The sequence below is a fragment of the Pelodiscus sinensis genome, chromosome 3 (genome assembly GCF_049634645.1).
Source record: "Pelodiscus sinensis isolate JC-2024 chromosome 3, ASM4963464v1, whole genome shotgun sequence".
Taxonomy (NCBI): Eukaryota; Metazoa; Chordata; order Testudines; family Trionychidae; genus Pelodiscus; species Pelodiscus sinensis.
Genome location: NC_134713.1, coordinates 142,193,276 through 142,214,108, shown reverse-complemented (window position 1 = coordinate 142,214,108; position 20,833 = coordinate 142,193,276). Strand labels below are relative to the sequence as shown.

The window sequence follows — 20,833 nt, the reverse complement described above, 5'->3', positions numbered from 1 at the left end:
CGTGAGCCTCAGTGTATCACTGCTCTACATTGATTCTTGGAAGAGTACAAACTGTAATTTGCTAATCCAGAGGCTTTTCCTCTATTTTGACTTGAGATGAAGGCTTTTTGTCCATAACCCACTCAGGTACCAGTGTAGGCAGCAACCCCAGCTGTTGGAAATAGAGTTATAGGAGAACCAGATGAATCTTTTCTGTCATTTTGATTTCAAACAGACCTTGATGAATTAACCCCTTTGTGTTTGGTCATATCCCTCCACACATTCATCTCAAAAGTCAAGGAGGATGGTAATAGTACTCTATTATATACTTATAATAATACTCTCTCTCTCTCTCTCTCTCTCTCTCTCTCTGTCTCTTTCCTTCCATTTATCGGCTATAATATATTAAATAGATTAGAAAAAAGATAGCTTATATCCTGCCATGTTTGAAGCTCCCAGCCTCCAAGGGATTGAGAAAATAGCAGGGAACTATAAGATTTCTGGCTGTACTCTTGAAGAATCAATAGCAGGAACTCCTGAAAATGTAGGATATGGAAGTTCTGATGAGTATATAGGTTCTACATCTGCCACTACGTAATATATTATAATTTCTACATTTTTATTTGTTCTTTTTGTAAAAAGATATTACATGATAAAATGCATCTGATTTTTCCTAAAGATTAATTTGTCTACAATCTTTCTGTAGATAAAAGAAAAATCTACTATATAGAGAACATTATTTTTGTGGTTTTGGTTTATTTTTCTTGATACCTTCAGATGTATCATGGAGGGGACATATAGGATCACACATGTGAGTAAAGGCTCAGAGTCCCAAATTCATTATTTGCAGATGGAGGTGTGATTCATCTGGGATCATTGGAGTTGTTTTTGCTTATACTTGTGGTGGGTTTGACCAAGAATGCCTACCTTGACCAAGAATGCCTACCTATCTTAAGTAATAAGCACAATGGAGAGACCTGGGTTCTGTTCCCCTCTCTTTCCAGACTTGTTGTGTGTCCTTGGGCCAGTCACCTCTTCTCTCTTCTGCTTTTTTCCTCTTTGACCCTTTCTGACTTATCTAGATTTAAGCTTTCGGGGCAGGAATTCTCTTTCTATATACAGTATCTACTACAGTGAGGCCTTGTTCTCAGAGCCTCTGTGACAGGAGTGGAGAAACTTTTGAGTTGGGGGGCCGCACAAAAGTGAGAAGCAAAAAAACCCAAACCAAACCAACCAACCAAACAAAAAACAACCCACCTCACCGGCCTCCAACAAGCAGGAAGACACTCCCCACATTCTCCTCACATGCTAGAGCCTGGGGGGGTGTCTCAGGCTAGTAGATTTTGTAACGGCCCAAAATGAGAGGGGTTCAGTGTGTGGGAGTGGGCTTCCAAGAAGAGAGTTTGGGGTGTGGGAGGGTCTGGGTGGAAAGGTGCAGGAGTGGGCTGGGGACTGGGGATGTGGCCTGGAAGTAGGGTGCAGGAGTGGGCTGGGAATGGAAGGCCTCGGTGGGAGGGATCAGTTACTTGGTGCAGCTCCCCGGGGACAGAAGCACATGACTCCATGTTCCTTGACAGGCCAAGGTGCTGCCATCTGCTGCTTTTATTGGCTGTGATTATGGCAGGGCAGCCCTGCCCCCACCATGGCGGGGTGATTGGCTGCTCCTGTCCTGGCTGCAGGCAGTAGGTGGTGCTCCAGTTCTGCACCCAGCCCCGCTACTCACTCCAGCCCTGTCCCTGCTGCTGGGGGAGGATGGGGGGACTTCTCCAGTCTCAGCTGTGGGCCCTGGGAGCTGCCTTGGCCCCACCACATCGGTGGAGGCTGCTCTGGTTGTGCTAGCTGTGGCCACTGGCAGGGTTCAGCCATCCAGGCTGGTTATCTGGTTATCTTGTAAGCAAGTTAATAAAACACCTGCTTCCGTGGTAACCAGTTAAACTCTTATTACACTGTTCTAGATACAAAATTAGTATCCATATTTGTAGCCGCAAAAATGAGCCTTGGATATCTGCATCCACAACTGTGGATATAAAGCAGATATCTGCATATTTGCAGGGCTGCACTAATTATTTCAGTTCTGGAAAGTTAATCTAGATCCAGTAAGAATGTCACGAACACCCATAATCTGGCTGTTTACCGATGAAAACACTTTAGCATAGATTTCAGTATTTAGACTAAATCTGTTTACTTAGATAATGATTTCTCCATCCTTAGTCAACTAAATTTGTGTTTTGTGAATCATTTAGTATTGCAGAAGTTTTACTCTCCATTCAGTTACTTGATTTGTTTGATGATGTCTTACAGTTTTAGAACAGATGCATTGGCAGAATAAAAGTTAGGTGAAGATATCTGAAATCAAACTGAAATACAATTATGAAGCAAGTTGGGTAGGTTCCTATTGTAACTGATTTAGCAAAAACCTTGCTAAATAACTATTGTCCCTTTAAATTTAATCTTCTTTAGCTTATTTGTAATTTTAACTTGTTCTGAGGTAGATTCAGTATCCAGTTTTTAAAATGCTTAAATTTCTTTGGTTTCTTCCTATAGGCTGCCAATATCATCATTTCATCAAGATGAGTAATAGTCACCCGCTCCGTCCTTACACAGCTGTGGGAGAAATTGACCATGTTCACATTTTGTCAGAGAATGTCGGTGGTCTGATGAATGGGGAAGAGTACAGTGATGTTACCTTTATTGTAGAAAAGAAACGTTTTCCTGCACATAGAGTCATTCTGGCTGCTAGATGCCATTATTTCAGGTGATGTATTGCTTCTTTAGGCTTACAGGAAACTTTAATGTGTCTTAGATATATCCTGGGAAGTTCAGAGAGAACTACTCCCATAATCCACTATTCGCTGAACCTGATGTTTCTTATGTGAATGCTTCCCAGGGCATTAAAGCATTGTGGCTAACTATAACATGATAGTGTTTTTGACTGTCATTAAATTGGACTCTCAGTTCATATATTAGAAAAAATAAACTTCAGAACACAAATAGGATGATAAATATGATTATGGTTTTCTCTGTAAAGTAGAAGTATTGCTACACATAAGATGCTTGTATACAAATTATTTATTTAAAAATTAGTTTTAAATAGAAAAATAGTGTTAGCTTTTCTTGCTGAAATCGTGCATTTACAAGACTTGGTCTACTGCAATATGAATTAGGAAAATATTTCATGTTTAAAAATTGGGTCTCATTTTAACATAACAAACCTGCTTTACCAAGTAAAATTTCAAGGTAATTCTTCTCTCATATGAGTACCAGAGAGGCTAGTAATTAAGATGTGTGTACAGCATGTTCAAATCACTTATCTAGAACAAATATCATAGAATCTTAGAACTGGAAGAGAGCTTGAGAGTTCCCCTGCCCTCCTGACAGGACCAAGCACTGTCCAGATCATCCCTGACAGGTGTCTGTCCAACCTGCTCTTAAATATCTCCATTGATGGAGACTCCATAACCTCCCTAGGCAATTTATTCCAGTGTTTAACTACCCTGACAATTAGGAATTTTTTCCTAATGTTCAATATAAACCTTCCTTGCTGCAATTTAAGCCCATTGCTTCTTGTCCTATCCTCAGAGGCCAAAGAACAATTTTTCTCCTTCTTTCTTGTAACACCCTTTTAGATGCTTGAAAATAGTTAACATATCCCCGCTCAGTCTTCTCTTTTCTAAACTAAACAAGCCTAGTTCTTTCAGTCTTCCTTCATAGGTCATGTTTTCTAGACTCTTAATAATTTTTGTTGCTCTTTTCTGGACCTTTCCCAGTTTTTCTACATCTTTCTTGAAATCAAGTGCCCAAAACTGGACACATTACTCCAACTGAGGCCTAATCAGCGCAGAGTAAAGCGGAAAAATGACTTCTCATGTCTTGCTCACAACACTCCTATTTAATGCATCCCAGAATCATGTTTGGTTTTTTTGCAACAGTTTCACATTGTTGACTGATGTTTAACTTGTCGTTCACTATGACCCCTAGATCCCTTTCTGCAGTATTCCTTCCTAGACAATCACGTCCCATTCTATATGTGTGAAACTGATTGTTCCTTCCGAAGAGGAGTACTTTGCTTTTGTCTTTATTAAACTTCATCCTGTTTACCTCAGACCATTTCTCTTGTTTGTCCAGATCATTTTTATTTTTTGACCCTATGTTTCAAAGTATTTGAAGCCCTTCCCAGCTTGGTATCATTTGCAAACTTAATAATTGTTCTCTCTGTGCCATCATCTAAATCATTAATGAAGACATTGAACAGAACTGGTCCCAAAACAGAGCCCTGTGGTACTCCCCTTGTTATGCCCTTTCAGCATGATATTGAACTGTTAACTACTCTCTGAGAACGGTTATACACCTAGTTATGCACCCACCTTATAGTAGCCCAATCTAGGTTAAATTTGTCTAGTTAATTGATAAAAAGGTCATGTGAGATGGTGTCAAATGCCTTACTAAAGTCTAGATATATCACGTCCACCACTTTTCCCTTATCCACAAGGCTTGATATCCTATCAAAGAAAGCTATCCGATGGGTTTGACATGATTGTTCTTTACAAATCCATGCTGGCTGATACCTATCACCTTATTTTCTTCCAGGTATTTGCAGATGAATTCCTTAATTACTCACTCCATTATCTTCCCTGGCACAGAAGTTAAACTGACTGGTCTGTTGTTTCCTGGGTTGTTCTTATTTCCCTTTTTATAGATGGACACTATATTTGTCCTTTTCCAGTCTTCTGGAATCTCTTCTGACTTCCATGATTTTTGAAAGTTGAGAGCTAAAGGCTCAGATACCTCCTCTATCAGCTTCTTGAGTATTCTAGGATGCATTTCATCAGGCCCTGGTGACTTGCAGACATGTATGTTGCAAACTTTTTGATTCTTCCTAAGTATCATCTCTTAGGACTTCAAGGCTGCCTGTCGTGTGCTATATTTATGGGTAGAGCAAAGAAATGGGGATTTAGACTCCTTGGTTCTGTTGTTATTTTTGCTGTATTTTCATGGTATAAGCATCAGCAAGGTCATTTCACCTGTCTGCTTCCCCAACTTTTAGGGGGCTGTGCAGGTTTCACAAAGAACATAATTGGGTTGGAAAGCTCTTTATTACTGGTAGTAATACGTGAATAGGAAAGAACCTAACTAAACAGTCTGATCCAGGGTGAATTTTCATAGCTGAAATTAAAAAACAAAACCAAACCTTCACAGAATATTCTTTTTATCTGTAATCTGACTAAACTTGGTGTAGAATAATTGAGCTAATGATGAAGAGATCCCATAGTGCTCTTCCTACATAGATATAGTCAAACTAGAGCTGAATTATAAGATGAATTTCAAAGCCATTCTTCTTTTTCAGTTTTGTGGTATCTTCTGAGACACCATTTCAAATACATCCTTATTTATTCTTCCACCTGGCATTTAGATGCACTCTAAGCCGGTTGATTTGTTTACCTTTAAAATATATATAACAATACAGTACCCATTATTAGCACACAAGTTTCTCACATTTTCTTTCTGTCTCTAGAGCACTATTATATGGTGGAATGAGAGAATCTCAGCCTGAAGCAGAAATCCCTCTTCAGGATACAACTGCAGAAGCATTTACAATGCTGCTGAAATATATCTACACAGGCCGTGCTACATTAAGAGATGAGAAAGAAGAGGTACTCCTGGATTTCCTGAGCCTGGCTCACAAATATGGATTCCCAGAATTGGAGGATTCCACCTCTGAGTACCTTTGCACCATACTCAATATTCAGAATGTTTGTATGACCTTTGATGTTGCTAGTCTGTACTCACTCCCTAAACTGACTTGTATGTGCTGTATGTTTATGGATAGAAATGCTCAAGAGGTGCTCTCCAGCGAAGGCTTTCTGTCACTTTCCAAGGTGCGTCTTTGTAAGTTCTTTCAGGCATGTTGGTTGTGCTCTATTTAAAAAAAAAAAAAAAACCCTATGACAAAATGCTAATAATGGTCTGTAAAGACAAGTATAGGTCAATTAACAGGAAACTTCAATAGTAAGGTCCATTGGTGATGAAATTGTGATGCTGGAGTTACTTGAGACAAGATGAGTGATGTTTTGTAGAATTCTATAAACATAAACATTATGCTACAGTAATAGAGACTCCAAAGATCATTCCTATATGTAGTATCTATTCAATTACTCAGTTGTGACCAATTATAAAAGTTAAACATGACTCTTAACAAGATGCTTTCATGGACAGGAGTAGAAGATTTGCTTTTCTTGTTTATAGTTTATTACATGTTTATAAAGTCTGTTCTGCCATTTAAACAGTATAATCTGGCATTTGAAATCTGATCAAAGTATACACAGTAAAGATTTGGAAGAGAGTTGCAAAGATGTCATAAAACTCAGTTTGTGTTGAGTCTCCTGATTGTAGGGCTCCTACATACAGGATCATTCGCTAGTGTCAGTTGGAGCATCCTTTGGGCTGGTACATTTTATACCAGCTGCTAACTGTCCGAATGGTGTGAAATCACAATTGTGGATCATTGCAGTGTAGGAGTATTCAAGTGATGTTCCATCCTCTGTTCTCACCCCCTATTTTATGCTAGAGGTAGTATATGAATGTGTGTAAGAGTCTCTGTGGTAGCTGTGTGCTGCTGGAGTTCCCCCATGCATGATTAGAGTGATCCTTCTGAGATAGCTGCATCAGTGGTATAGTGCCAAGTGTCTGCACTGCACTAGAGGTTTACCTATAGGTGTCTTTTCTTCTACAGTAAATGTTCCTGTCTTGTTTCTTCTGCCTCAAAGCTCAGTGTTGGTAATCCTGCAATCAAATCAGCATGCATGTGAACTAGTGGAATTTTTTTTGTAAGAAAGCAAATTTCAGTTTCAAGCTTTCAGTGAGTGCTTATAAAGGATCTTTAAAACATGCATAAAGAATATTTAAAGTCCCTTTTACTGTAAAAAATACACTTGACTTTTTGGCAGCTTTAATGAAAACATCTATTCTATGAATAGGAACTAGAAACCTTTCATAACCAACAAACTTGGTATTTGGTTACAGAGATTATAATTGCTCCCCCTTCCTCACTGTTCAGTACTTGATGCTAGATATAATATGCCATACCCAATGCATTCTCAGATAAAATCTGTGTGAATGGAACAAATCAGCAGACTTTATTGACCATGTTACCTCCTTTCAATAGCTGGAGTTTGTGGGATAACACAAGCTGCAGGAGGGCTTGCTTTTTAAGGCTCTTTCCTATTTGTAGTATCTGCAGAGTGAAAATGCAAGAAATTATTCAGATCTGGTTGGTTTCATTTGCAGTCAGTGCGTGTTTGTGCTTTTGTCCTGGAGATAGAGCTATATGATTTTTTTTTCTGCATTTACCAGCTTGGCCCCCCCAAAAAATAAATGAGGCAAATAGTTCAAAAGAGCTTGGAATAAGTGATACTTGGTCTGCTGACGGGATGGCAAAGGGAGCTATTGTCCTATGGCCTGAGCATTTTAAAAGGGCATAGGGGCCCTCAGCTACTGTTGCCAGTAGCATAGCAGAGTTAAGGCATCCTGCCTGCCCTTGCTTTGTGCCACTCCCAGAAGCTGCCAGTAAGCCCCTGCAGGGTGGAGTGGATCTCTGTGCACTACCTCTGCCCTGAGCACTTACTCTACATTAGCCAGGAACCGAGACCAGTGACAACTGTGGGGGTGGTGACTGCAGGCAGTGGCACATAGACACCAACTAGCCCCCTCTCCCCACCCCAGGAGCTGCTTCCAGAATAGTATGCCAGTTGCTTTCAAGTGCCACCCAAAGTAAGTGCCGACCTCCTGTCCAAATCCTGCACTCCAACCCCCACATCAGCCCAGAGCCCATGTCCTACACCCAAAGTCTCTCCCAGAGCCAGCACCACCCAAATATTAGGTAGACCATGTCTGTACAGATGTGGCTTGCGTGGGGACCAAAGTTCCCTGTAAGCTGTGTGGCTATGCAACTGTTTTCTGAGTCCCGCTCAGAGGTTCAGGTCTTCTGTGCAGGCATGGAGCTCAGTTGACTAGCAGGGTGTCTCACTAAGCAGCAGCTTCAAATGAAGCTGCTGGGTGCTTGAAATGGAGACGCTCCCAGAGCAGGGGAGATGAGGGAATAAGTGGCTGGGGGGGGGGGGGGGGGATTCAGAGGGAGTTTGGAGAGTCCCATCTGTGCAGAGAGAGAGAAAGAGAAACCCAACACTGTCCTCAAGCCTCCTGGGCTGGGAGGAGGGAGGTAAGGGGCTGACTGCATGGGATAGGTAGGTGCTGGCATTGTGGTGAGGTGCAGATGGGGGGGGGAAAGTTCGTGCTGTGTGTCCTGGGGTGAAGTGGGGAGAGGTAGTGAGTTTGTGCTGTGTGTCTGATAGGTTGTTTGTGCCTGCAAGTTTGAGAAGCAGGATTTTATCCCAGTACCTGGCTGCGCTGGGAGGAGCAGATTGCACAGGGGTAGGTGGGGGAAAGAGGGAGGGTAGGTGCTGGCATGCAGTGAGGTGGAGGCAGGGGACAGTTTGTTTGGGGTGTCCTGACTCATTTCCTGAAGTGTTCTGTCTGGGTTGGGGGGAGGAGAAGCAGGTTGCATGGTGTGTGTGTGTGCGCGTGTGTGTGCGCGCGCGCGCATGAGGACATTTGCATGATTACATTTCAAACAAAGTTTACATCAGTGTTTCTTAAACTGTGTTCCGCAGCACACTGGTGTGCCGCGGAGAACAGCAGAGTTCAAAATGGCCATCCTTAAAGGACCAGGGAACTTTTTTTTCTCCTCTAACTCCCCGCCCCCCCCCCTTTTTTTTCTGCTAAAAAAAAAATCCTTGGTGTTCCTCATTTAAAAAAAATATTGTTTGGTGTTCCCCGGTCTTAACAAGTTTAAGAAACACTGGTTTACATAGATATTAATGGCTTACTGTAAGAAAGAAAAACATGCTTTTAACAGACTTTTTTGGAGTGTTGCAGATATCTAAAAAAGCTGCGAGGAGTCCTGTGACACCTTATAGACTAACCGAAGTGTTGGAGCATAAGCTTTTGTGGGCAAAGAACCACTTCGTCAGATGCATCTGATGAAGTGGGTCTTTGCCCACGAAAGCTTATGCTCCAACACTTCGGTTAGTCTATAAGATGCCACAGGACTCCTCGCCACTTTTGCAGATTCAGACTAACACGGCTACCCCTCTGATACTTGGCAGATATCTAAAACTCTGATCTTAATGATTTTTTTAACTCCTGTGTTACTAATTAATACATGGTATAGCTTATTACCTTAAGGCCAGACTTTTCCTATGTGGTAGAGTTCTGGCTGTTATGTGTGAGAAGTAGCAAGTACTAGGTGTGATGCTAGTTGTTTTGTAGGTTGAAACCTTATTTGCAAGCTCTTTGAAACATGCATCTGTCTACCTACCTTGAAGCTATGTGTTAATTTGTTCTGGGGCTTCTACTCTGAGTTGGTGAAACATACAAGTTGAAAGTTTCAAATCAGAACTTTTATCTATTTTTACAGGTCTCTTTCACTTGTTCTTGTATAGCATGGATCCTAAATATTCCCCAGAGAAACTGTACAAGCCTTAATGAATACCTTTTACTCTCCTTTCCGGTGTCAGTAAATATTGTATTAGTCGTGTTCTCCTTGCAAATACTATTTGTAGCTGACTCATAGATTTGCTTAGCATTTTAAAGCTGAGCTTTGTATGGATAATATGCATTTTGGTGTGTTTACTAGTTGAGTTGCTAGAAAGGATGATGATACATGTACTCCAAGAGTGGTGTTAGTTTTCTTTTTTATTTGATTTCATATTAAATATCATAAGCATTGCTCCTTGTTAACTGTCCTTTGTTGTAATATATTTTCCTACACACATATGGACTCGATCTATCGATTGATCGTTATTTGATAGAAAATGTTAGAGGAACCCTGATGGAGGCGAACCATTGACTGTTTTGTCCTAAGGCCGGAAATGCTGTCAGTGGGCCTCGGTGATACAAACCTGCAACTAATTTTCAGTAGGATCGTCAAATGATTAAAACATTAACCTCTATTAATTACACTGTTAAACAATAACAGAATACCATTTATTTAAATATTTTTTCTATATTTTGAAATATATTGAGTTCAGTTACAACACAGAACACAAAGTGTATGGTGTTCACTTTAGTTTTCATTAGAAATACTTGCACTGTAAAAAACAAAGGAAATAGTATTTTTCACTGCAGTCATGAAAGTTGAACTTACAAATTTACCAATAGTCCCCCTGCCCTCGCCTGCTTTAAAAAATATTATACAACTTTAGAGCAAGACAAGGCATCTATTGTCTCTTGCCAGCCTAAGGACTCATCTAGACTACACTAGAGTGTTGAGAGAGGATATGCCTATTCCTCGGTAATTTGCATATCTTCTTCCAATCTCACTTTTGAAAGCAGAGTTTTCGAAAGTGAAAGTATTTTTGACGTGGCTTTTTCGGTGAACCTCCCCCCCCCCCCTTTTGTTGAAAAGTTGCATAAACCTCATTTTTTAAGGAACAGCAGCTTTTCGAAAGTGTGTGTGTGTGGGGGGGGAGGGGAGTCACTGAAAAAGCCGCGTTTAAACTACTTTCACTTTCGAAAACTCCGCTGAATTTGCATATCCACTTTCGAAACTCTAGTGTAGTCCTAGATGAGCCCCTGGCTTCCTCTCTGGCTATGGGGGGCCTACATAATGAGTTCTTCTCAGGCAGGGGCGTGCATTCCCCCTCTGTGATCCCTGGCTTGTATTTTCAGGGTAAATCTGAAGGTCAGCCTAAGCAGTGATCCTCCACCAAACAAAAGGAAATAGTCTCATAAATAAAAACCTAGGGGGGTACTTCTCTGTGCCCCTTTCTCTGGGACATGGTGATATCTTGTTGATTGCCTTGGGGTATCAGTTATTTCTCAGATTTGACTGTGGGAAGGATCACATCCTTTTACCCTGGAGCAGCTTATTTCTCTTCTGCCAGTTCCTGGCTTTCAAGTGTCCCTAATTTACCTGAATTAACCCTTTCTGAGCTTATAGGAAAAAGGGCCTTTAGCATTCTAGGGCTAATATATCAGACTTCCAGGATCCTTTTGTAGTTGTCTGGATTAATTTTGTACAGAGCCTGCAAATCCACTCACTCCTACTTCTTGTTCAGTCAATCACTCAGACAAACAAGTTAGGTACAGTTTGCAATAGATAATGCTGCCTGCTTCTTGTTTACAATATCACTTGAAAGAGAGAACAGGCATTTGTCCGGCACTGTTGCAAAATATTTATGTGACGGCTGCACTGAAGATTCATGTGTCCCTTCATATTTCAACTACCATTCCCAAGAACATGCATCAATGCTAATGATGGGTTCTGCTCGATAATGATCCAGAGCTGACAAACATGTTTATTTTTATCATTTGAGTCAAATGCTACCACAAAAAGATTGACTTTTTTTTTTGGTGGTTTGGGTTTTGTAGTTTCTGCATCAGAGTTTTAATTTTTTTTTTAACTTCTGGCATGTTCCACACTTCATCCCTCTCTGAAGTGTCCTCCCAAATCTGATTCTTAAACCTTGGATTGAGTGTTGAAGGTATAATGAAAAATATCACATTGGCATCTTCTTTGCATTTGTGGAATCTGCTGTGAAAGCCTTCTTCAAAAGAGCATGTGCTGGATCATCATTCAAGACTGCTGTAACACAAAATATATGGCAGAATGTGGGTAGAACAGAAGACATGTAATTCTTTCCCAAGGAGTTCAGTCACAAATGTGTTGTTTTTTTTAACTAGCATCATCAGCATGGAAGAATGTCCTCTGGACTGGAATGTTTAACATATCTGGCATATAAAAACCTTGCAACGCTGGCTACAAAAGTGCCACATGAATGTTTGTTTTCACTTTCAGGTGACACTGTAAATAAGAACCAGGCAGCATTATCTCCCATAAATATAAACAAACTTGTTTGTCTTAGTGATCAGCTAAACAAGTAGAAGAACTAAGTGGACTTGTGAGCTCTAAAGTTTTTCATTGTTTTGTTTGTGAGTGCAGTTCATAAAAAAAATCTACATTTGCAAGTTATGCTTTCACCATAAAGAGATTGCACTTACAGTCTATGTATGAGATGAATTGAAAAATACTGTTTCTTTATTTTATCATTTTTACAGTACGAATAGTAATAAAAAACATAAAATGAGCACTGTCCACTTTGTATTGTGTGTTGTAACAGAAATTAATATATTTAAAATTGTAAAAAAAAATTCCAAAACTATTTAATAAATCTTAGTTGGTATTCTGTTGTTTAAATGTGCAATATAATTGAAATTTTTTATTTGGGATTAATTTTTTGTGTTCATTGTGTGGCTTAAACTGCATTTAATCAGCGGCCCTAATTTTCATTACAATGATCATGGAGTTAAATGCAGAAGTGAGCTATCAAAATTTTACTTTGCCGGTATGCTGCCAAATCTAAAAATCTGTTTATTTACTCTTTGACCAGTCAGCACCAAGAGTTTAAAGTACGTTGGGATACAAATAGAGTGGTTCAATACACTTCCACACTCTAAACCTAGTTCTGGTGGTGGTGGTCCAATTATAACCTATTATGTTAATAGAAGATCTAGAATACATGTGTAGTGATTAAAATGAGGATAAGCAAGCAAGATATAACCAAATGCAGTATTCAGAATGCAAAAAATAAAAAGTCAGGGAGGCTGCTTAGTAAGAGTATTATAATGAGCCGGTAGTGGTTTCGCTTCTGATGAAGAAGGTTATGATTCAAATATGAGGACTTTGGCTTATACTTGGATCAGACAGTGCAGGACATTCACTTTTTTGGGGATGCTGCTCTGTTAGAGGTGCATCAGCGGGAGAGGCATTAAACCAAGGCTCTTACCAGAATTCCTTTTCTCAGTAAAATACTTCTTAATGCCCTAGCTATATTCGAACTATTTAATTGCAGTTAATGGCTATGGTGTTTGTCTATAGAGTCATTGTCCTACTAGTATATCAAGTTTTGTAGAGAGCATTTATAGCTTTACCAAGTAACGATTTGTTTATTTTTGTTATATCTTGAGACATGAGTTTTTCTTGGATGTTCTCTTCTTAGGCTGCTCTTCTAAATGTTGTGCTGAGGGATTCATTTGCAGCACCCGAAAAGGATATTTTCCAGGCTCTGATGAACTGGTGTAAACATAACCCTAAGGAGAATCATGCTGAAATCATGCAGGCAGTGCGCTTACCCCTGATGAGTCTGACAGAGCTACTAAATGTTGTAAGACCTTCTGGATTGCTGTCACCTGATGCCATTTTGGATGCCATTAAAGTTCGTTCTGAAAGTCGGGACATGGACCTCAACTACAGAGGCATGCTAAGTGAGCATCAGTATTTTTTTTTAAACTTGTTGGGGATGGATTTTCAAAATACACCTGTTCTATGGCTAAGGCCCTACCAAATTCACAGCCATGAAAAATGTGTCGTGGAATGTGAAATCTGGTCTTTTGTGTGCTTTTATACAGATTTCACAAGGAAGAGCAACATTGAGGCTCCTGACCCAAAAAGGAGTTTTGCAGGTGGGCCATAAGGTTATTTTAGGGGAACTGCAGAATTGCCACCTTTGATTCGGTGCTGCCTTCAGAGCTGAATGCCTAGAGTAATGGTCTCCAACCTTTTTAACCAAAAGATCACTTTTTCAGTTTAAGTGCAATGTAAGATCTACCTCAAACCCAAATAACCTTGCTCCACTTCCTTCCTGCCCTTTCTCCAAGGCCTCACCCTGCTTACTTCAGCCCCTTTCCTCCCCCAACCTCATTCACTTTCATCAGGCTGGGATAGGAGGTTTGGGTGCAGTCTCTAGTCTTGGGCCAAAGGGTTCAGAGTATGGGTGGGGCTTTGGGCTTAGCTCTGGGCAGGGGATTAGGGTCCAAGAGGAGGTTCAGGGTACAAGCTCTAGGGGCAGGGGAAGTCACATCTGGGGCAGGAGACTGGGTGCAGGAGGGGATTCACGACTGGGACATGGATTCAGGATGCAGGCTCTGGCTGGGTACCATTTAACTGAGATGGCTTCTGGGTGGTGGAGCAGTAGAGTTAAGGCAGGCTCCCTCTGCCCTGGCCCTGCATCACTCCTGAAAGCAGCTGGTATATACAGCAGTGGCTCCATGGCACCATGTGCTGCCCCTCATCCACAGGCACTGAGCCCAATGGGAGCTGCAGGAGTGGTGTCTGCAGGCTAGGACAGCATGTGGAGACCCCCTCCTGCCTTTCTCATGAGCTGCAAGGACATGCCAGCCATGTCCAGGAGTAGCAATTATCACAGGGATGACGACTCCTGTCACAACAGGTTAGGCATTTTAGAACTCACTGCTCAAAGAATTAAATTTAAGCGTAAGAGAGAAATGAAAATGATGAATTGCACAGGCCAGTCAAAACCCCAAAATAACCCACTTTGCAAGGAGTAACCTATGTATGTATTGGGTCAGGAGATGAGTGAAGGACAGTATATGTTTGCGAGAATGACAGAGACATACACACGTAGTTTGAGAGTGACCGAGATTTGCATTTCCAAGCTTCCTCCATCCCCTTCTCTCTGTGTGGAGATAGGGTACAGAAGTGGGGGGAGGAGGGATATCCTGACATTAGTGCTCCCTTTTGTTCCCCCTCCCACACCTGCACAGTAAGCAGGAGGCTCCCGGGGGGAGGGGCAGCCCTGAGGCAGACGACAGAAGCAGCATGACAGTGGGTGGAGGGTAACCGAAGTGCCCGTGCTTGATAGCTTCCTGGCCAAACCAGTCAGGATCACCTGTCAGAGGTTCCAAGATCTACCCGTAGATCCCAGTCTACTGGTTGGTGACCACTGGCCTAGAGAGTGGTGGGTTTTGGCCAGGAGCCCAGCTCTGAAAACTGTGCCCCACCAATAGCACAGAAATAAGGGTGACAGTTCCATGCTGCACCATCCTTATTTCGGCCCTGCTGCTGGCAGTGGCTCTCTCTTCAGGGCTGGACTCCCAGCCAGCTGCCACTGTTCTCCAGCTGCCAGTTCTGAAGGCAGTGCCACTGCACTCAGTAGTGCAGAAGCAAGGGTAGTAGTAATGAGACCTCCCCCTTCCAATAGCATTGTGATCCCTCTGCGCAACTTTTTTGGGTCAACACCCCTATAATTATAACATGATGAAATTTCAGATTTAAACAGCTGAAAGCATGAATTTTACAACTTTTAAAATCCCATGCCTGAGAAATGGACCAAAATGATCCATGAGTTTGGTATCTCTGGCTTGGTAATTAACAGTAGAAATGAGTGATATATTCCTAATTGGAAAATACCTATACAGTTAAAATGCCTAAACCAAGACTACTTTGGAATATCTAAAAAATTTTTAAGTGAGAGCGAACTTTTTTCCGGTTATGGAGGCAGAAAGAGTAATGAAAAAATCTAACTGGAATAGTTTCCTAAACTTTTGTTGGCTCTTTTTCTGAAGAATTGCAATGGCCATGGATGATGAACATTAAATTGAAAACAGGAAAATATTAATTCCACATAGTCCAGATGTTGCTTCAACATGTAAATTACAGAAGCATGCAGGAAAACCATTTGCAAAGCCTTGTATCTAAATATTAATCAAACCTTAATGTAGGCATCTATCATATTTTAATGCCAATTTTGTAATAAAAATAATAGTTTTGCTGTTTAGTTTCAAAATATTCTATATCTGATTTTTTTTTCCTTCCCCCTTTACATTGTTTGCCCATATAAAATTAAAATCAGTCCTTACTCCAGAGAGCTTACATTTTAAGTATGAAAAGGGAGGAAAGCATTTCACTTGTTTGCTATAATAGGAACCTGTTTCCATCATCATACTAGATTATTTTTATCATTTGTGAATTAAGTTTTAACCTCTTAGTTGGCAAATGTTTATTAAAAACATTTGTGCGCTACAAAGTAACAATTACATATCACAGAATATTTACCCTGCAAATCACAATAATGTGGAATACTGTTAGAGAATACTTTGTATTGTGGTCTCTTAAATCATGCATGGACGAGCCTTTCATCATGGGAAATTGCTTTTTTATCAGCTGTCTCCAAGTTTTTCCCTTAGGAAGCCATACGCCTTTCTGATCCTCTGCATTCATGTTGGGATTTTTTTCTCAATTCTGTCATAAAGGGGCATTCTTTTTATAATACTGTTAGCCAGAAATTTACAAAGCCTGTATGTTGCCTCTGATTCCCTTTTCTGTGTAGTCACTTGGCCATTGATAGCAGGTAGCGAAGCCTGTGATTTCTCACTGTGTCAGCAGTATAGCTATTTTGAATTAACTTCCTGGGGCTTTTCCTTAAATACTAAGTTCAATTTAAATGTTGAACTGTCACCAGAAAGCTATTCACTTCAGAATATGAAAAAATGCATAATCAAATGTCTACAATTAGTCCACTTCATTATTACTACTTTCAGAAAATAAGGAGATTTCCATAAACTTCACAAACAGTTCAGGATAGAAAGAGAATGATTGTACAGTCTCTCAAAGGGGAAGCTGCCTTGTTCTGCACGAGCCTTCCTCCTGTCATTTAATACCTATGTTTCAGCCTTATGCTCAGAGACACTATGTATTCATTAGTAAGTGGAACCTAAATTTTGCAGCAAGCTCCATGTATTGTGCACGAGGCTATGTGTGTGTGTGGCGGCGGGGGGGGAGGGGTCATTAAGATTAACCGATGAGCCCAGGCTTATTGGTTAACTTCAGTGGCCATAGGATTGGGCTAACAAAGTCCTGAAGCATTGTATAGCCACCAGAAGTTCTGTGCTAATTTTTTATTGCCCTAAGATCATAACTTTTAAGCAACTCTTTCTTTCTCCTTTTAGTACCAGGCGAGAACATTGCAACTATGAAATATGGAGCCCAGGTTGTAAAAGGGGAGCTGAAGTCTGCTTTGCTAGATGGGGACACGCAGAATTATGATTTGGATCATGGTTTTTCCCGACACCCAATTGATGATGACTGCCGTTCTGGCATTGAAATTAAACTAGGTCAGCCGTCGATAATCAACCATATACGAATACTACTTTGGGATAGAGATAGCCGGTATGTGACAAGTCACTCTGATTTAAAAGACTGATTATATCCCATCTGCCACAATGAAAAAATATTGAATTATTAACTTTTGTTAAATACCCATAAATGACACAATTTCAATAACATATCATGGTTGGGATATCATTGACAGTTATAATTGAAATGTTTAGCATTTGAATAAGCTTATGAGAGTTTTTTTTTCTTGATCCTTGTTACTTATGTAACAAGTCACTTTCAATTTGTGTTGTTAAAATGACTAATATTTTAGTCATCTGCTTGCTTTGCTTGAACATTATAAAACTCCCCTGCCCCCACCCAGAGGCAACAGTGCAGGGATGGGTGGACAGATGGCTCCCCCTGAGCACTGACTCCTGCCTCTCTCTCCCCGCCTCTTCCCCATCCTCCCAGCTACCTCTGTGGGAGGCATCAAGGGAAAACAGGTGGCTCCAGGGAGCTGGCATGCGTGGAGAGCTAGCTTAAAAGCTGGCTCTTCACCTGTATCTCCTCTTACCTGCCCCCGCCCCCTCCACACTGCTGCTGCCTCTGATAAAGAGGCAGCAGCATGTTGGAGGGGAAAGCTGCTCATGTGAGCTGATACACATGGGAAGCTGGCTTGAAAGCTGATTTCCCGTGAGTACTGGCTACCGCCTATCCCCCTCATCCTCCATGATGTACAGAGGCGGGGCAACAGCGTGGCGGGGGAGGGACAAGTGGCTCTATGGGATCCGATGCTCATGGGAAGCCGGCTTAGATACCGGCTCCTCATGAGCACCAGCTCCCACCTCCCATCCCCTCTTTCTGCCTCTGATACTGAGGCAGCAAGGGGAGGTGTGTGGGTGGGTGGGTGGGTGTGGTTGATAAGGTTAATTGTGTATTTGACTACACCTTGGCATCCCAACCCCTGCCAGGCCTTCAGCACCATCCAAAGCGGGCCTGTTCGACACTCCGGTGGTGATTTGAAGAGCCCTGGACTTCGACCACTGTCAGAATAGTTGCAGTGAGGAGCCCCCTGGGCCCTTTTGAATCGCCGGGCTGTGGGACAGTTGCTGTCAACGGGCCTGATCACATTTAGCATACAACGAGCTTTTATACATTGAAAGTCTTCCGTCAACCTAGTGTTATCTGCATGGGGCCTTACCTCAGTTTAACAATATTGCTTAGGAGTGTGGATTTTTCATAGCCTGAGTGACAGTACCTTGTTCAATCTCATTTTCTAGTGTAGATCATCTTCGTGTTTAAACTGATCTTAGGACTTTAATGATATACAATTTCTAAATTGTCACTTTCCTACTGGATTTTTATAACTAATTTTTTAGAATAGAAAATATTAATATTACTAATTCTTTCAAATAGATTCACTTGTAGTCTCAATGCAGTTATTCTTTCAAAATAACATACTGATGTTAAGAAGATACCTGTTGTCTTAAAAGCTTAACTTTGATTGTTGAGCAAAATTTCTGCTAACTCGAAGCTACTGGAATTTGTTCTTTTTTTTTTCTTTTCTGCTTGCAAACATTGAAAGACAACAGATTTAAAATCTGTGAAATAAAATACTTTTATTCAATGCATAAATGCCCTGTTGAACTAATTGTGACAAAATATGAACTAACTGAGCAAAAAACATAGTAGAATTCAAATGAAGTAACAATACCAAACTAGGTCATGACTGATAAAGAAAACCAATAAAAAAGATATAATGACATAACTAGAAAATGCAAGTTTATTTTAAGGGTTTCAGGCTAACATTTATGATCTTAGCATTTATGATAAATTTTCTCTGATATCTTGTTAATATTGCAGTACAAATAATTACAATGCTTGTTTTAAATTGAGCTCATCTTATTACTAAGAATTGTGAGTGACTATTTTATATACTTCCTAAAATATCTTTAACATGTGACTAGATAAAAATTCATTTTTAAAGCTAGTTTGTAATGCTGCCTCCTTATAGAAGTCTGGATATGGGTCACTTTAATGAAAATACATTTTTAAATAGACCCTAACCTCAAGAAAGCATGTTATTTCATAAATATTGGCTGCTTCTATTCTAATTATTATTTTTGGCAATTCAAAGGTCTTATTCCTACTACATTGAGGTGTCCATGGACGAGCTAGACTGGATCAGAGTGATTGATCACTCGAAATATCTTTGTCGGTCCTGGCAGAAGCTGTACTTTCCTGCCCGTGTCTGCAGGTTAGTTTATATGCATGATCCTCTATGTGTATCTTTTCAGTTCGTAGGCACCTAAATAAGAGCCTTGATTTTTGCAGGTATTGAGCAGTGTTCCCTCTAAGATTTTCCATCCATGAGTGGAGTGAGTTTTGTCTTGTGCACCAATATTAAGGTCATGTACACTTGTTCAGATGCGTGCCACCATGGCAGCTAAGTTATTAACAAATATAGCTATATGTATATAAATAAATAAAATGTTAGGGAAGAAAGAATACTAAACCAAGGGATAACTAACAAGGTGCATGACTTTAAATGTTTATTTAATATTAAATCAAATAAAAAGAAAATTAATACTTCATCTGTCATAGTTGGAAGAGTTGCACAGCTGCCACCACGTAGCAGATTTGGCTAATAAAAGCTTTATTGGTAGTTATACACAAGATGGAGAATATTGAACTTGACTCTGAACCTTGATGTATCAGTAAGGCCCAGATCCAGCAAACTGATTAAGTACATGCTTACTTTTAAACATATAAGAAACCCCAGTGACTGCAAGCTGGGTTCACACCATGCAGAGTTGATATAAAAATCATTAAGAAAAAACATGGAGCTCCTCCGCAGTGGGTGAAGTTTATTATTTTTTCTCCTTTCTTACTGGTTAGTTACAGTTTAAAATAAAAAATCATTCATCAAGTAGGGAGATACCATTTTGACTGTCTGATTTAGGATAAATAATAGAAAATACAACTTGCGGTTTCAATGTATAAGAAAAAAGAAACTCAATCTTAGAGCAAGCTGACTTAATACAAATAATTATTTAATTTTTAAACCATTGTTTAGAATTTCAAAGTGTGTGTATATGGAAGGTGGAATTGAAAAAGTATTTCTTTCCTATGCACTCCAATGATGAGCCGCTTTTTTTTACCTCTTAACAGAGAGGTGGGCAATATGTTTTAAGTTCAGAGGTCCCTCTAGTAAAGAATGCCTACATATGTATAGCAACACTATCTGTGAAGGTGTGAGAATCTATTGTATGATTGTTACTGAAATATGCTGTACCTCTGGGTAACACCCACAAATCAGTTTTTCAGAGGCAAAGACATGCAAGTCCTAGCCAGATATTAAAGGGCTATCTGTTGTTTGAGAGCATTCTTCAGTAAAATTTGATGGTGTTGCCTTTTATGTAATTCACAAATGACTGGTGAGATTGCTCATGCATTTTTCTGAAAATGAATTTGCATACTCGTGATTGTGTGAACAGTCCAGGAATGGATGTTCTAAGAGCAAAGAAGTGTAAAAGCACCACAGGCTAGAGCAGTGATTCCCAACCTTTTCCCCATGGAGGAACCCCTAAAACAATTTTTCATATCCTGAGGAATCCCTACCTACGAAAAAGTTTGCTTGGCCAGAAAAAGTTGACAGTAGGGAGCGCAATTCAATTACTGCTAAATTATTGTCAAGAAAATTTATTTGTGAAGAGCTGTTCTGTGTGTGTGTGTGTGTGTGTGTGTGTGTGTATATATATCTATATATATCTATATCTATATCTATATATATATCTATCTATCTATCTATATATATATCTATCTATCTATATATATATATATATATATATATATGTCAGCTTACATTATAAGAAAAAAATGGGAGCATTTTTCCTGTCTTTT

General features: G+C 40.2%; 1 protein-coding gene across 7 annotated transcripts in view; it reads left to right on the top strand.

Moving 5' to 3' along the window:
* Positions 1–20,833, top strand: part of BTBD9 (BTB domain containing 9) — a 301,225-nt gene that overhangs the window by 20,250 nt on the left and 260,142 nt on the right. For 6 of the 7 annotated variants that reach the window (XM_075925075.1, XM_075925077.1, XM_075925076.1 and 3 more), the window contains exons 2-6: positions 2,524–2,734; positions 5,492–5,855; positions 13,035–13,299; positions 16,783–17,002; positions 19,068–19,187. In XM_075925075.1, coding sequence (XP_075781190.1) covers positions 2,550–2,734; positions 5,492–5,855; positions 13,035–13,299; positions 16,783–17,002; positions 19,068–19,187 — 1,154 coding nt within the window. In that variant the 5' untranslated portion in view covers positions 2,524–2,549. The remainder of the gene's footprint in view (positions 1–2,523; positions 2,735–5,491; positions 5,856–13,034; positions 13,300–16,782; positions 17,003–19,067; positions 19,188–20,833) is intronic. The other variant, XM_075925078.1, reaches the window with a different exon arrangement.